General features: G+C 38.9%; 1 protein-coding gene across 1 annotated transcript in view; it reads right to left on the bottom strand.

The window, feature by feature from the left end:
* Window positions 1–17,189, bottom strand: part of Smp_159120 (family C48 unassigned peptidase (C48 family)) — a gene marked incomplete at both ends in the record, with an annotated part of 38,600 nt that overhangs the window by 2,346 nt on the left and 19,065 nt on the right. The window contains 4 exons of the mRNA XM_018789122.1: window positions 3,845–4,045; window positions 5,427–5,485; window positions 9,267–9,545; window positions 10,383–10,522. Of these exons, the coding sequence (XP_018654596.1) occupies window positions 3,845–4,045; window positions 5,427–5,485; window positions 9,267–9,545; window positions 10,383–10,522 (679 nt within the window). The remainder of the gene's footprint in view (window positions 1–3,844; window positions 4,046–5,426; window positions 5,486–9,266; window positions 9,546–10,382; window positions 10,523–17,189) is intronic.

Below are 17,189 nucleotides of genomic sequence, written 5' to 3'. Positions count from 1 at the left end.
CCAAACCCCGTTTAAAGCGTCGGACATTCGCTTTTCGTTCTCTCAATTTCGTAAACCACACGCCCGCCACGAGAAGGCAGTGAGTAGGACTTCCCTGGCAGAGGCTATATACGCGTGGCCATGTGAGAGCATTTCGAGAGGGAGAGCAGACTCTCCCCACTCTCGGCCGTACCAGGGCATTTGGGGGCTAAATGACAAAATCTGAGAAATTATGAATGGGAATTAAAAGCGTGGGAAATAAATAGTTATGCCAGATAAAGTCGTAACGTAATAAAGTTTGAAACAATCAAAGTACCAGAACCCAGGACGTGTCTAAACTAAATAAATACACAACTGGAATTAAATAGTTAATTAAATCGGTTTATAGCTAAGTGGCTTGAGTCGTTATAGAAACCTTAAAATACTAAATAAAGATAAACGGATGTACAATTAGTTATTTGAACATTGGGGGAAAGTACAAGACATTTTTATCAGTACTACACCAACCATTTATTGCTTATTAGTCATATGAACGACTGACTAGTTTTCTGTCAATATTCGTCATTCGGCACTTATTTATTAGTACCAATTCGCATAACTTAATAGTTATCATTTTATAGAAATTACCCCTAACAGCTACATCGTAACAGAAATTTTGTTCAGAAAATTGAACTACTATTCTATGGTAGCGATGATTATGGCTTGTAGTCATACATTCTGAACTTGTTGATTTTATTGAATGAGTGTCGTAGTAGTTTAAACCAGAAGTACAAAGATTACTCATTATCAATGTATGGTCGCACATATTGTGACAAACCAAACTGTTAATAACAGTGTTTGTTATTCTGGCACCGATTGATTATTCGTTGTCGACAGTTTTCTGTTGATGTTGGACAATAAAGTTTTGTAAAGTAGTCTAGCCGTTTGTTATGCTTCAATAATGAATCAGGTTTCACTCGATTTTCTGACTCTGTGAATTGGGACAGTCATATTAATCTTTACGTCTATACTTTGCAAAAACATCAATACAGTAGTCCCTGCATCTGTTTATTCTTCTGTAAATGTTTTCAGAATCATATATATGTCGAAGTAACTATTTTTAACACGTGGTAAAACCATGAACTGTGTCCAGAAGTATCATCTGTTCAACTGTCTTGTTTTTAATGTGTGGTCCCATAACCAGATGTTACATTGAAACATGACTGAATTAATCTCCATGGGACCATTAGTAATTGCAAAGAAAATACTATTATTCTGTTTCAGGTGCAACACTGATGACAGATCAGATCTTTCCTCACATACTCAGATACGATATCAGCTAACAATGTTAACACCGCCTAAAAAGTATATAAAGCAAAGTATTGTAGATCACTAACGTAGATGATCTATATCGAATGATTGGCGACCAGCTCGAGTTAGACCAACCAGCTAACGTCGAAGTCATACCTCACGGTTAGTACCCAATGTGGATTACCCTTCATCATATCCAGGTCCTATGGCTGCTTTAATGGCCATGCAACACAAATGACTTTATTACAGGTGTATTAGTAAGAGTAGGTACAAGAAAAAGAGTGCGACCACTACCGCATGGGCCAGTCCATGGCGTGCAATTAACTGATGCACGTTAGTTGTCGTTGATTTTGACGAAGATTGGTGAACTGTTCGATAATCAATGACCAGACTGCCGGATGATTTGGCTATGACTCAGCGACATTTCACTGGCCTTGCAATACCTTCCGTACAATGGTTAATTATTAAGATACTTTCGCCAGTCAGGGTAAACGACAATGTTATCAGAAAAGGAAATTAATCATCTGGGAGATATAAGGATTAAGTAGTCATCAATTAATACCTATACTAACAAAGAATAACTCATGGATGCACTGGCAAATATGGATATATGAATTATGAATACATACTTCAAGCTTAATTGAGTGGCTGTCTTTAAAACGACGATTTATGGAGATGCGGAACATTGTATAAGAATGAGTTCTTGAAGAATCAACTTTACTTGCAATGTAGATGACCACTGTACACTTCTCGGTCAACATATGGAGACAACTCTATATTGTTAAGGGGTTAACAAGCATGATGTACTGCTTAAGCCACTGCGATTCAGTGTTCAGCTTTGTGCAAGAGGTAAAATACTGCGTCCACTGATCCAGAGACTTCTTCTAAAATGGTTGTCTTCCTCTGCATTTGTTCGTGTCTATGGGATAGAAGAGCTAGGTGATCTGCGAAGTGCAAATCGTCTAGATGCATCCAAGCTGTCCATTTTATTCCGTGCTTCCCGTCAGGTGTCGAGGTCTTCATAATCCAGACAACCATTAGAATAAAGAGAATAGGAGAGAGCAAGCAGTCCTATCTGACACCGGTCCTCATTTGGAATGCATCTGTGAGCTGTCCTCCATGCAAGACTTTGCACAGTGGTCCGTAGCATGAACTCCGAACGATGTTGACGATCTTCTCAGGTACACCACAATGTCAAAGAAGGTTACACAAAGTTCGCCTATCCATACTGTCGAATGCTTCCTCATAGTCAATGAAGTTGATATATGGTGACGAGTTCCATTCAATTTATTGTTCAATGATGATCCGTAGTGTCGCGATTCGATCTGTGCACGAAATCCGGTCTATTGATCTCGAAGTTGGGCGTCTACTGATTCTTTAATTCGGTCCAACAACAATCTGTTGAAAGCCTTTCCTGGTACTGACAGTAGTGTGATTCCTCTGTAGTTCTCATACTTGCTCAGACCTCTCTTCTTTGGTATCTTCATGAGGTGTCTTTCTTTCCAGTCCATCGGCACTCGTTCTTCCTTCCAAACCTTCCTGACTAGAACGTGGAGCACGTTTGCGGCTACCTCTATATCTAATTTCAGTGCTTCGGCTGGTATATTGTCAGGCCCTGATGCTATCCCATTCTTGATTTGTCTGATGGCCATCCTGATTTATTCGATCGTTGACGGAGTGACAGTTGTAGGAAGGTCTGTGTGTGCTGCTTCCATGTCCGGTGGATTTAATGGAACAGGTCTATTCAAGAGTTCCTCGAAATATTCCACCAATCTGTTCATCTGTTCTTGAATCTCGGTGATTGTCTTGTCTTCTTTGTCCTTGACTGACCTCTTAGGTTCACCATATTTCTCTGCCAGTTGTGTCATATAGCTGTCTCATATTTCCTTCTTTTGAAGCTTTTTCCGCTGTCGTTGCTAGCTCTTCAACGTAGCTTTGTGTATGCGTTTGTTGGAAGAATATATTGTTGAATGCACATGAATTTGCAAATGTTTCACCATTCTCATTCCTTTCTCTCTATCAGTCCATGTTGTCCCATGATATCTTCATATCCGGTGTTGTCCATTCAGATCTTGGCGTTTAGATCTCCTATCGGGATCATGAGACCTTTTCTTAGGCAATTCGACATGATTGATTGCAGCCTCTCATGGAACTGATCTTTATTGTGGTCGTTGCTATCATTGGTGGGTGCATAACTGAACCTGTAGCTCTTCTAGAGTTACTGCCGGTCCCAAGCCCGGATAAAGGAGGAGGGTTGGGCATTGGGTCGGTAACCCCGTCCCGTAGAAAAAGATCTTGCTAAAAAACACCAACCAGATTAAACAAATTAAACCATTTAAACTCTGCCAAGGGAGTTGAAGGAAGAATTATGACGCCTCATGGTGAAAGCCGAGAACCTTCGGAAGTCACGAGGCCGATGCCTCTTCTAACAATCAGAGCAACAATTTTCATAGGTACATGGAAAACATGGAATGAATATGTTTTAACAAAACAGATGCTTAGCTCTCAAATTTAAAAACAAATTTTTAACATTTTCCGGAAATTGTGTAAATTTTAAAATTTTCTAGTCGATTACTTACTGGAGTGTCGGTAGGCAACCTTTGAATAACTTCTTCACCGATATCTAGTGAATTTAAATCGTCGCCTGAGAAGTGGATGCGATCAACATCAGTAAATTTTTCCGTCAACTGGCAGAGATGATAAACTTCTTCACGATAAAGGGCCGTGTAACTGACCATTCCTGCCATCCATGGATAGCAGACAAGACCAAGAAACCAATGTGCACTGAAAGAGTTTTAACAATGACGACCAATCAATCTGAATATACAGAATGTCATGCGGTTTATAAAAGGTAAACAATCAGAATCAGTGACGGTGGGTTAATTTAAATACTAAAGAACAATAAACAATTGTAGTAGTGACTAAGAGAAAAAATGTAACTAGAACTATATTTATAATATAACTTTTATACAAAGTTTGATTGGATGTACTTGGTTTCCGTCAGTATTTCTAGTGTAAGAGTTCATGACACAACTCGCCTAAAGAAATCGACGTAGATGAAGGAATATTCAAAGTTTTAAATCAATAAATAAGCTATCAGCTGATTATTTATCTAAAACTAAACTGACAGTAGTACATACCAGTATTTACATGAACGACTATCAGAAACAGTAAACATCCAGTCTAGAGATTCAACAAAGATTGCGTCGAACCTATTTTAAGTTTAATCATTCAGAAATACTGTGGTCACATTACTCGGGACTTCGTCAGACGAATTGTGTTATATCGTAGGGCAAGCACTCAATGGTTAAGGAATACTTTTTTAAAATCACGCTATAGTTTTGTTGTCTGTTTCGTCAACTTTGATTCGCGCAACTACATGGTATCATCAACTCTCATACCAAATAAAGTGAAAGCAAAATCCAAGTACATAAATCTGTACTCGATAAATTAGTTATATTATTCTAGACTATGACATATTTTAGTCTCTTTAAAGGCAGCATGTTGTTTTACGGAATTATTATTCTAAGTTTTTACAATATTATATGTTAATAATTCCACAGAATGTAATTGTCGTACTGAATAAACTTCTATTATTAGTCTCAAATATTTTCTACGAAAAAGGTGTTCATTGGGGGAATTTTCCGTCAAACTGAACGAACCATGTGATGCACCCAATAACATAATAATTCTGACTAACCCAAATACAAGTTTGTCTGATTGTTTATCGCAGATATCCTACCAAGTTAATGGAAGTTGAGTGACTGCTCAGTAATGTTTTGCAAAATAGAAGTAGAGTAGGTAAATGACCGTGTCAATACATCATTAACACTGAGAAACGAAGTTCATGAGTGGTCATGCCGAAGTTTTTATGTAAGTGGTCCGGTTTTTGCGTGATCAGTACCGCGAACTGCAGTACTCTTTGAGACTTAGATATTCTGAAATGGAGTCTGAGTACGATTGTAAGTGTACACTACTGAGGATTGTGAAACTAGAAAAGTTTGACAACACTAAATTAACAAGTTCGATGAATATTCAATGTGAAAACAAATAATCCTAAAAATTCAACTAGCTTAACATAATTCAATCCATGTTTAAAAAAATCAATTTTTCGGAGACCTACCATTCATTAATTGGAATAATAATATAATCTTTACTGAAAAGATCGACTCGACGTGTCCATTTCGCAACATTGGCATGCTGAGCAAAAATTGTTCTATGAAAACAACATGAATTGGAAATGGAGGAATTGAATATTTTCTGAAGAGGGTGGTAGTATATTGAGAGTGTTTTTGAATACTTGTCGGATTATGTTCAAATTTCGTTGAGGATTCGTCAATCATATAAATATAGAGAAAATCTTCCCAACTAATGTTTACTTGTGTCATGACGTTAACACAGAGATAAACGTATTTTGATGCAATGATATTACAGTTGAAATAATTTCGGAATTATCACTAAGAACTTTCGGTGCGGGTGAATAAATTACTGATTCAGTGAGTACAGCGAAATAGCGGAGGTGAAGCTGCACAGTTTCTCCTTACCAGAAATAAGTCGACCAATTATTCTACTCAACTTTGTTGTTATTAACGATTGGTATTTTAGTCTTCATCTTTTTGTACCCTGATATTCCTATGAGAATTTTTAAGAAACTTACACGCTTAAATTACATATAAAGATGTCAATTTAGATTAGTTAATGAGTTGTATACTAATCACTTTTGTGACATGTTTGGTATTTTTCGAAACCGTGAAATTCATAGCTGTTGTTATTCGTAAGTTTGAGAGATATTGTATTCATCAGCTTATTTTTAGTGTGTATTAGTGATTGAACAAGTCCATCTTGTTTTTCGTATAGTCTGATAAGAAACAACAGGGGAATGTCATTGATATATGGAAAATTATTTTGTCATACAGCCTACAATTCGTTTATAACAGTATGGAGATATGTCTACATCATGCATACTGGTTTAATGCGTTATGAGTTTCTCAGATATGTTAAACATCAATGAGATTTCTTACTGTTATAGTTAATGCTGACAATTGTAAAATGTCAAGAAATAAAATCAGGGATAAAGAGGATAAATATTTAGTAATTGAAAAAATACATAATCAACATGTTTTTAAATGTGACGGCTGGCAGCTGTATTCACTGGGTAGTTAGAATTCGGTGAACTGGAATCAATAAACATAAAAAAGTTAACCTGGAACTAGTGAGGCAGTAACAAATAAAAATGCGATAGATGGAACGTGTATCAATTGATGAGGTTGGGCCATGTTATGCGAATCCTACCACTGACTGCTCATAAGAGTTATATGCTGGTTAATAAAGAATTAGGTTAGAAGCCTAAAGGCAGCCAAGTGAAGACATGGTATGAGTTCATGAAGTCACTGACAACCAGTCTGAGCTAGGTGAGTTAAGGCAAGGTTCACCACTGTTTCCAACCACAATAGTCGTAAACCGTGGATTGGTGACAAGTTAAAATCAATCCCAGTGAAGCAGTCAGACTGATTGTTTGTGTTTCTGTAAATGTTGAGCTCATTGTCATTCCACACGGTTCACTCTTCGGTTTCACCTGTTCTTTTTAATCTTTAACTCTTGTTTAGATTTTCACCAGTTTCCCCGCATCCCGTATTCTAACTTGTTCTCTCACTATGATAATGTAAGACATGACAACTCGATTCCATACATATTTGTTATAGATCTAGAAGTTGCCAAAGACTGACTAAGAACAACAAAGTATGATGGCTTTAGTGAGGCGTTAACCCCAATAAAAAGTGACTACAGGTTTTGCCAGCAGAAAACCGAAGAGGAAATTTTATTAGAAAACGAATATTATTTGTATAGAGATACAGATCTTAAGGCACTCACAATTTACTCCTGTTTAACCCGGAGGGCTCCTTAAGAGGAATATTAGTTTTTCTGCTGAAACGGCTTGTCAAAGTATTGATTAGAGTACTTCCATACTCACAATTCATTAGATCCCAAAATCAGTATATCACTTCATCTCTGTCGTCAGTAGTCAGCTAGAAATGCTGATTTAGACTTCATTTTGTTAATACGCAGTATTTTTAATGAGTATTGCGTCTGCTTATATTTTGTGCATAATCTTGTAAATATCTTCATTGCTCCATACAAGATCGTTATTCTGTTAAGATCCTGATTAGCAATAAACGACTTCAATTTTATTATAGATACAGTAACTTTCTATATTGATATAAATAAATGATTTCAAGTATGTTTAGAGTGACTTAATTAGCAAGATACAGTCTGATATATACGTTTTAAAACTAAGGTCTTTTTATTTAAAATAATAGTGATTAAATGAAAAGTATTTATTTATTTGAACATAAATTAGTACAAGAAGGAACCAAATATATATGTGCCACACAATGAAAATGAGATTATGAAGAGGTAGGAAATGGAGAGTGAGTATAATAAAAGAAGAGCAACAATGGACTGAAATTAGTGTATGAGAGTGAAATAATAATGGGGGAAACAGTTCAGTCAATAAAAATACAACCAGAAAGAATTCTTTCAGTTAAAGAAGTTACATTCACTTTCATGAAGAAGGTAAAAGAAAGTTACAGCGCGATCGCCACTAGCTTCTATTCTGAGCCATGTGCGACAACGTCTCTAGCCACTGTGTGCACCATATCTAGAACCCCAACCACAGAAGCCAGCCTTGTGCAGCTTTCTTTTATACCACGACACCATGTAGTGCACCGACCACCTTTTCTCTTTTTCCAACTGGTCATTGAATCGGCAAATAATGAACAATATGGAACTCGCTGTAATGACATTCTTAAGACATGTCCAAGCTATCGAAGTCGATGTCTCAAGATGGTGACACCAATCGAAGTATCGTCTCTGTGCCTCAACACACGATGGCAAACCTCTGCATCAACATGACGTTGCCACTGGATGTCAGCAATTCCTTGGAGACAACGATGATTAGACACAGAGGGTGCTGTCAGTCTTGTAAAAGTACCTTGCACTTAGAAGGTGTAAACCACATGCCATACCTACGGATACTAACTGCCAACTGATTAAATGCGGACTGGATGATTTAGATATCATCGCACAGTAAGACAATATCATCCACACACTCAAGGTCAAAGAGTCGTTCTCAAGATGATAGATCCACACCACCATTACCCACATCCATCAGAGCTGTTTTCAGAATCCCATTGATGGCAAAGTTGAAGAGGAATGGTGAGATTGTGTGAGCCTCTCTAACTTCTCTGCTTGAGTGGAACAATCGAGGGAGGTGGTTGTATGCTCTCACTCTACCTGGGGTGTTTGTATATAGGGCTCTTAAGGTGTGAGTAAACTTTTCAAACACACTCTTCTTCAGTAGACAATCTCAGAGAACAGTCCTGTCCAACGTATTGAAGGATGTCTTAATGTTAAGAAACACTACGATTGTTAGCTAGTAATAAATATTATGGTGTTCTAAACTTTGGAACGGGATGAAGATCTGATCAATGCATCCTCGACCAGAACGAAAACCAGTCTGTTTCTGGAGAGTCAATATTTACCGGGTTTTGAACGAAGTATGGTATGACTTTATAGAGGTGTGTTGGGGTTGCGCTAAAAATTGGTATACATTGAAAATCAAGGCCTAAATATATGCAACATGAAAAGAGTGAGTGTTATACGTATTTTCGAAGTCGTAAAAACAATATTAGCTTTTTTGATGTGTCTGCTACTTGACTAGTTATATTTTTTACTGATGATATGGGCAGATGATGAGATATGGAAGAGAGGGTAAGATTAGTTGTTGTATGATATCCGGTATAATTTATGACGATAAACAGTGTAATAAATACCAGTAAGTTTCAAGTGAGATTTCATTTTAAAGTGAAAGTAAAACACAAATACACATAACATTAAAAACTTTGACGGACATGTATAATTTACGAGGAAAGGAACGTAAATATAATACAAAAAATAACACCAATAAAAACACCAAACTTTGTAAGATTTGTACATACTCATCCGTGATTTCTGAACTCTTTGGTAAATTAGTTGAAATTGTAGAACCACGTACATCACTCGATATATAACCACCACTCGCCAACCGACTGTAGAAAAATACATTGAACAAATAAGTGGCTTGTTTTTGGAAACTTGTAAGCCTTTCGAAATATAAGTATTTGAGATAGAAGTTAATTATAGCATCATTTAAAAGAGCTCCAGGTGCAAGACATTCAATATCATTATTGGTTATTGTTATACTGTCGGTAGACCCAGGAGGTTTGTAATCGAACTTCCTATAATCAATAGAACACGATTAAAATATACACACTGTTCATTTGACACTAAGATAAGTAAAAAGTTCAACATTAAAATACAATAGTGTGTTCTGTGCATACAATTTGTATGTGTAGACGACAAAAGTTGGTTCGAAAACTAAATCATTTAATATCAGTAAAGTTTAAATACCAATCATTCGAAGATGATAATAACAAAAATAAGAAAACAGTTAAATTACACTAACTCCCTTGACTATAATCGTTTCGAATAAAGAATAAATGCAAGCACATTATTTAAATAAACACTACTTAATGAATGATAATTACTGATTAACAGAAATCATTTTTATTCAGCTGTAAAAAAAAGTTTGTTATTATAGTTAGTGTTGACAAAACAGCCAATGCAACTATGAGTGTTAATTTCACCGGATACATAAGGAAACTTAAATTCCAAAAAAAGATAGAGTAGTGGCAGCTGGCTTTATTGATCTAGAAAATTACACAAGTCAAAAAGAAATGCACACAATAAGAAGGTAGTTGACGTCCACAATTTTCGGCATATTAAAACCTAGAGAGAGGAAAGAAACCCGAGTTTACCAATGTTTGTGTAATAATCAAGAAGCAAATGGAGGCTTGTATAGACGTGAAGATATGGAAGCATTAATATCTTTGTCAGTGAACTCAGTGTTAGAAAATTTACAGCAATGCCCCTCTATGTAGATTTCTAATGACTTATAATATTTATCATTGTCAGTTGACTTGATGTTACATGATGATAACGTACAACGTTAAGTGGCTTAGCAAGTGACAAAAAAAAAGTAAAATGTTATTAAAACCACATACTTTAAGACTTACATGGAATCTTCATCAGGATTTGTAGATGATTCAGTTTGGGGATTACCACTGTTAGTCAGAGAAGATGACCTCGCATTCTGAATCCATTCGCCAGTATTTTCTTCAGAGAGAATGATTAAATCGTCACACTCTTTATTACACTTCATAAAAGATTAGGAAAAAAAGCATTGTAAGAATACAGGGTCACTGTCAAGTATTAAATAAATTAAGTTTAGATTGTGAAGCATTAGAGTTGAACAATACGAGATACAATGACGATCAGAGAGACCCAAATAATTTAATCGAGCTTCTTCCCGAGAGTTGAAATATCTTCATGTGGAAAAATTATGTCTGGTAATGAAAGCTAAATCTCAGAAATACAAGAAACTGAAGCTCCTTAAGACAGATATAGAGCAATAATTTATCCAGATAGATGAAATCTCCAGGCAGTGTGAGAGACCGAGAGAACCATTCCAATAGTCACAGAGGTGATAAGATACGGCAGCACTCGATAGCGAGGATAGAATAACCTCGTGGAATTTAAGTGACACTATAAACCATGTGAGATTTTCACCATCACACGGAACTCCTACAACTAATTGAATTGCAAATTAGTGGTTGAAGCCCATCTTATAGATACATTTCAAGTGGAAACTTGTGTCAAGACAAGGCGGTTTACTCCCGCAGTTTCCCTTTCTACTAGCCGTAGACTAGATTATGAACACCTCCACATCTCACGAAAAGCATGGAATTTAGTGCACATGTTGGACACAGATGATTGATTTGGACTAGATATTGCACTGATGCTCTCCAAATAAAGGCGGAAAGCGCTTATAGGATGAGAAACTCAAGAATATAGGGTCATCAAAGCACTCTCCAAAACAAAGAAAGGGATCACAATGAATGTCTTTCAGTGTTAAGATGATTAGCTTGGATGTCGGTAGACGATTTGGACTTCGAAGATGACCTAGCTCTCCTATCTCTTACACAGCAAAAAATGAAGACCAAGATAGCCGGTGTAGCAGCAGCCGTCTCTACAGTAGTATGTCTAAACATTTACGACGGAAAAAGTAAGATCCGAAAATATAACACAGCCAGCAACAACCGAATCACACTTGATGGAGAAGCTGAGGAAGAGGTGGGGGCCTTCACGTACCTGGGGAGTATCATTAAGAAAAAAGAGGGATCTAATGAATTTGTGAGGATACGTATTGGCAAAACAAGGGTCAACATCCTTACAACTGAAGAGCACCTGGAACTCAAAACAACCATCACTCGAGACCAAAGTCATAATCTTCAATACGAACGTCAAGACAGCTCTATTGCACGGGTCTGAAACTTGGAGAACTACTACAACTATGTTAGAACTTGTGCCCGAGTGGATGCCTTGTTAATGTATGACGTGATAAGACCGCCAATCAGAGAGCGGCGAATTATCGATTGGAACAGTGACACACGAAAACCGTATGAGCAGTCTAGAGTGCTTATCGGTCCTGCTTCTGCCTAGCCAAGCCAGTTCAGTCCAGAAACACCAATAACAGCCTCTGCAGTATGAATCCTTGTATTTCAAACATACTGAGTTTATATACCAAACAGACTGACCACATCGTCACAATAAAATAGAAAATAACATTTGTACAATATTTAGCCAAATGTGGTTGTGAATGTGAGAGGCAGCAATTAATAGACTAGGGATAACTCAAGAATGGTAAATCGTACAATAATAGTCTATAGGTCAAAATAAAGCTTATAATAAGGGGAACATGAATATGAATAGTTTAGTTATTTAGCGATTATACAATAAAAATATTTGCATAATACTGGTCCATAAATGGATGCCACAGTTACCATTCACTCTTGTTATCGAGACATAACAAACAATCATCAAAAAGGTATCCATAAACAGATGTCTACGCACGATACTTCAGATCCATTGGCTGGAGACCACCAGCAATAACCTACTGTGGCAGAGAACAGACCAGCTTCCAACCGAAGAGAGGATTAGGAAAAGACTCTGGGGGTGGGTAGGACACACACTGGGGAAATTATCAAACTGCATCACGAGACAAGCCGTTACTCGGAAGTAAGAAGAGGTAGACCACAGAACACATGAAGCCCCCAAATGCCCTGGTACGGCCGAGAGTGGGGAGAGTCCGCTCTCCGAATGTCCGACGCTTTAACCGGGTTGGTGGACACGGAAAGTCCACCTAGGGGAGTTGGAAAACCCTGATTCCAAACCAATGGTGCACATGGGCTCCAGTATCTTGATGGAACAAATGGCGTATGAACCAATTGTTGGTCACCGGCTACCATGGGACTGCATCTCCTCACGATGCTCCACCGCCTTGTGGGTTAGACCTTTAGGTCAAAGGCTCTGGGTGTGGTCCCCTAAGGAAACTACCTGCTTCGGTTTGGGCACCCGGGCAGTATCACAGCCCACACACAAATCAAATGAAATGAAATGACAACTAATACTGGAAATACTATTCTCGCTTCTACTAGAAGCAAGACAATGCACATTATTATTATTATTTTTATTATTATTATTTACCTCGTCAGTTATTCGCTCCCTTTTATTCTAAATTTGCATATCCTTACTTTCCAACTTATGCAGCAGCTCGCCCATGGTGGAAACTCTGTTCTATCTAAACGATCTCCAGTCATTGTCTGGTCGACAGTTAATGCTTCTACCGAATACGAATACTGAACCAGTCTTTCTGAAACCACGTACGCCGTTCAAGCTGGCTGAGCTTGACCACAAACGAAGGCTGTTACTCAACGAAATTGGGCAAAGCTTGCGTAAGGACCGAGAAGCCTGGTGGTCGGTGCGTGCTAATGAGATGGAAGCAGCAGCTGCATCTGGTAACTGCCAGAAGCTCTTCCAACTCATCCGAGCCACTGGCAGCAAGAAGTCTGGTGTGAGTGAAACGATCTGTGAGGATGACGGGATGCCAATCACTAACATCTCTCGACGTCTTGGAAGATGGGCGGAATTTTTCGAAGAGCGGTTCAACTGGCCTGCTGCTCCGGAAACTTCGATCAGATTGTCCTACCCTCCATGGCCGGTGAAGACTGATCCACCAAACGAGGCGGAAGTCCGCAAGGAACTCCAACTCTTGAAACGCTAAAAATCGCCGGGCCCGGATAACTTACCTTCGGCTCTTTTTAAAGATGGTGGTGACTTTCTGGCTAAGGGATTGACTGCGTTGTTTACAAAGGTTTGGGAGCTAGAAAGTGTTCCAACGTCAAGGAATGAGTCGATAGTTGTCCCTATCTTTAAAAAGGGTTCACGTTGTTCCTGTAACAACTATCGAGGAATAAATCTACTTCCGATCGCATCCGAACTATTGGCTTCTGTCATTCTTCGTAGGTTGTTTAAAACCCGAGAACGATTGACTCGCGAGGAGCAGGCTGGTTTTCGTCCTGGTTGAGGATGCATTGATCATATCTTCATCCTCCGCCAAATGTTAGAACACCGTCATACTTATCGCAGGCCATCAATCGTAGTGTTTCTTGATATCAGGGCTGCCTTCGATTCGTTGGACAGGACTGTTCTCTGGGATCGCCTATTGCAGAAGGGCGTGCCTGAGAAGTTTATTAACATCTTAAAGGACCTGTATACAAACACCTCAGACAGAGTGAGGGCATACAACCACCTTTCTCCCTTGTTCCATTCAAGCAGTGGGGTTAGGCAGGGTTGCCCGATCTCACCATTCCTCTTCAACTTTGCCATCAACGACATTCTGTAAACAGCTCTAATGAATGTGAGTAATGGCGGTGTGGATCTGTTGCCTGGAGAAAGACTTCTCGACCTCGAGTATGCGGATGATATTGTCTTACTGTGTGATAATGCCCAAGCCATGCAATCCGCACTTAGTCAGTTGGCAATCAGTGTCCGCAGGTACGGCATGTGCTTTGCACCCTCCAAGTGCAAAATACTCCTACAAGACTGGCAGGATTCTAACCCTGTATTCAGCCTGGGTGGTGAGCAGATTGAAGTAGTTAAGAAGTTCGTGTATCTATGTAGTTGCATAAGTGCTGGTGGTGGCGTGAGTGATGAGATTGATGCACGTATAATGAAAGCCAGAGCGGCTTATGCCAATCTGGGCCATCTTTGGCGCCTTCGTGATGTTAGTCTGGCTGTAAAAGGTCGGATCTACAACGCGTCGGTGAGAGCAGTTTTGCTCTATGCTTGTGAAACCTGACCTCTCCGAGTTGAGGATGTTAGACGAATCTATGTGTTTGGTCATCGTTGTCTCCGAAGGATTGCTGACATCCAGTGGCAAAACAACGCCAGCAAGACCAGACAAGGATGCTACGGGGTCCGCGAAGAAACGCACGTAAAAGAAGCCTTTTGAAGCGACAGATGGAGAGCGAATTTGTAGTACTTCACTAGAGTCTTGAATACGGGTCTCGGATAGACAACAAACGTCAACATTAGGACTTTCTAAAGACATAGCTAGCCCTATCTGTTGTCCGATCTGCATTAGTGTGCGAACGTTGAAGTAAGCCAGCTTGAACGGCGTACGTGGTTTCAGAAAGACTGGTTCAGTATTCGTATTCGGTAGAAGCATTAACTGTCGACCAGACAATGACTGGAGATCGTTTAGATAGAACAGAGTTTCCACCATGGGCGAGCTGCTGCATAAGTTGGAAAGTAAGGATATGCAAATTTAGAATAAAAGGGAGCGAATAACTGACGAGGTAAATAATAATAATAAAAATAATAATAATAATGTGCATTGTCTTGCTTCTAGTAGAAGCGAGAATAGTATTTCCAGTATTAGTTGTCATTTCATTTCATTTGATTTGTGTGTGGGCTGTGATACTGCCCGGGTGCCCAAACCGAAGCAGGTAGTTTCCTTAGGGGACCACACCCAGAGCCTTTGACCTAAAGGTCTAACCCACAAGGCGGTGGAGCATCGTGAGGAGATGCAGTCCCATGGTAGCCGGTGACCAACAATTGGTTCATACGCCATTTGTTCCATCAAGATACTGGAGCCCATGTGCACCATTGGTTTGGAATCAGGGTTTTCCAACTCCCCTAGGTGGACTTTCCGTGTCCACCAACCCGGTTAAAGCGTCGGACATTCGCTTTTCGTTCTCTCAATTTCGTAAACCACACGCCCGCCACGAGAAGGCAGTGAGTAGGACTTCCGTGGCAGAGGCTATATACGCGTGGCCATGTGAGAGCATTTCGTGAGGGAGAGCGGACTCTCCCCACTCTCGGCCGTACCATGGCATTTGGGGGCTCTATCATTATTATATTCTAGACACTATATTAGTCAAACCGATCCCTCTGTGATTGTCACAAGACGACTTTTGCCTTTTCCTATAGACTTGCCCAATCAGTGATTGGAACCAGTCAGATGGAATTACGTACAGTTCCCAGGTTCTACCTGAGACCTCAGTCAATCTCGCTGCTAGTACAGGACCACCATACTTAAAAATCTCAGGGGTAAACCTGTCAGGGCCTGCTGCTCTCCCACGCTTCAGATTTCCTATAGCTTCTTCAACCTCGTAGAGAGTTGGAGGATTTACATTAACTTGCCATTCAGGCTGACTGGGGATTGTGGGAAACTGAAGTGTAGCTGAAGGCCAGTTGAACTGATCCCTAGTGTTCTGCCCATCGATCCAATCTCCTGGATTGAGAATGGAAAATATGTACATCTTTTTCTGAGATAGCTTCACTGACATGGCGTTGTTTTTTTTCAAATTTAAGGACGTAAAAAGTGAATTGATATTTTACAATCAATAGATACATCAGTACGGACTTCCAGTGTGTTGACACGTTTCTTGTGCAGTAGGATAAGAGTTCAGAAGTGGAAAGATATTTCACCGATAAAATTCTATTACTTACAATTAGTAAGTAGTCAATGTACCAAATTGTTTATTTTGATGTGGCAACTTTCCCTACTTTAAAAGTATTAGGTCAGCATACGAAATCAAGTCCAAACCACGATTAGTTGTTTTTGCTTACAGAAAGTATATTTAAATACTTTTACTGCGAATTCTACCATTTCAATTGATTTACCTAAGTTACCAATGGGAAAGAGCATGATATCAATAGGATCAGTTTATTAGGTGATAAAAAACTGACCATTATCAAACATACCAAAATTGTTTCGGCTCGTTTGGTATTCCAGTATCTTGAGTCAACCTACCATCTTGTATAAATCCAATCAATGAAACAGAGGTCCAGATTTATTAAGATAGGACCATTAAGCTAAAAATCCACTTTATTTTCAACACGGGAAGCTGAGAATGATTTCTAGACTTTATACAGAAGGTTGATTGGAGTCACTAAAATGTTTAAATTTGATTAATAAACTGGATTATTGGCAATCCAATCTCGCTAGAAAACACGCCATACCGAGTATTTTTATATCGCAGGAATCGTTATTGAAAAAGTACTTGATTATGATTAAAACGAGTTGCAGACGTTTTTGTAGAAGAAACTGGTTTACAATACTGACAGTTTTAAGAACAATGAAAAACACCAAGAAAACGGAAGTCTAACATGTCATTCGGAAACAGCATTAACTAAGTCCTTAGTAGAACCCCAGACTTAGAAATTTGATGCACAACAGACTAACCAAAAATTTTAATGCTTAGTGTTTTCTGAAAGTGGTAGCAACGACTATGCACAATTACAATCCTGAGAAATTCCATGAATAGGAGGACGGAACACTTAATTGCAGATAGTTTTAAATGCAGACCGGTAGTTACCACTGATAGTCAGCAAGCGACGTGCAGCTGTTTCACTTCTATTTAAGATCCATGAGTTTTTAATGGAGCTTGTGTTTCTGAGCTGGATGGTTTGGTCGG

The sequence above is a fragment of the Schistosoma mansoni genome, chromosome W (genome assembly GCF_000237925.1).
Source record: "Schistosoma mansoni strain Puerto Rico chromosome W, complete genome".
Taxonomy (NCBI): Eukaryota; Metazoa; Platyhelminthes; class Trematoda; order Strigeidida; family Schistosomatidae; genus Schistosoma; species Schistosoma mansoni.
This window is presented reverse-complemented; position numbering and strand designations above follow the sequence as displayed.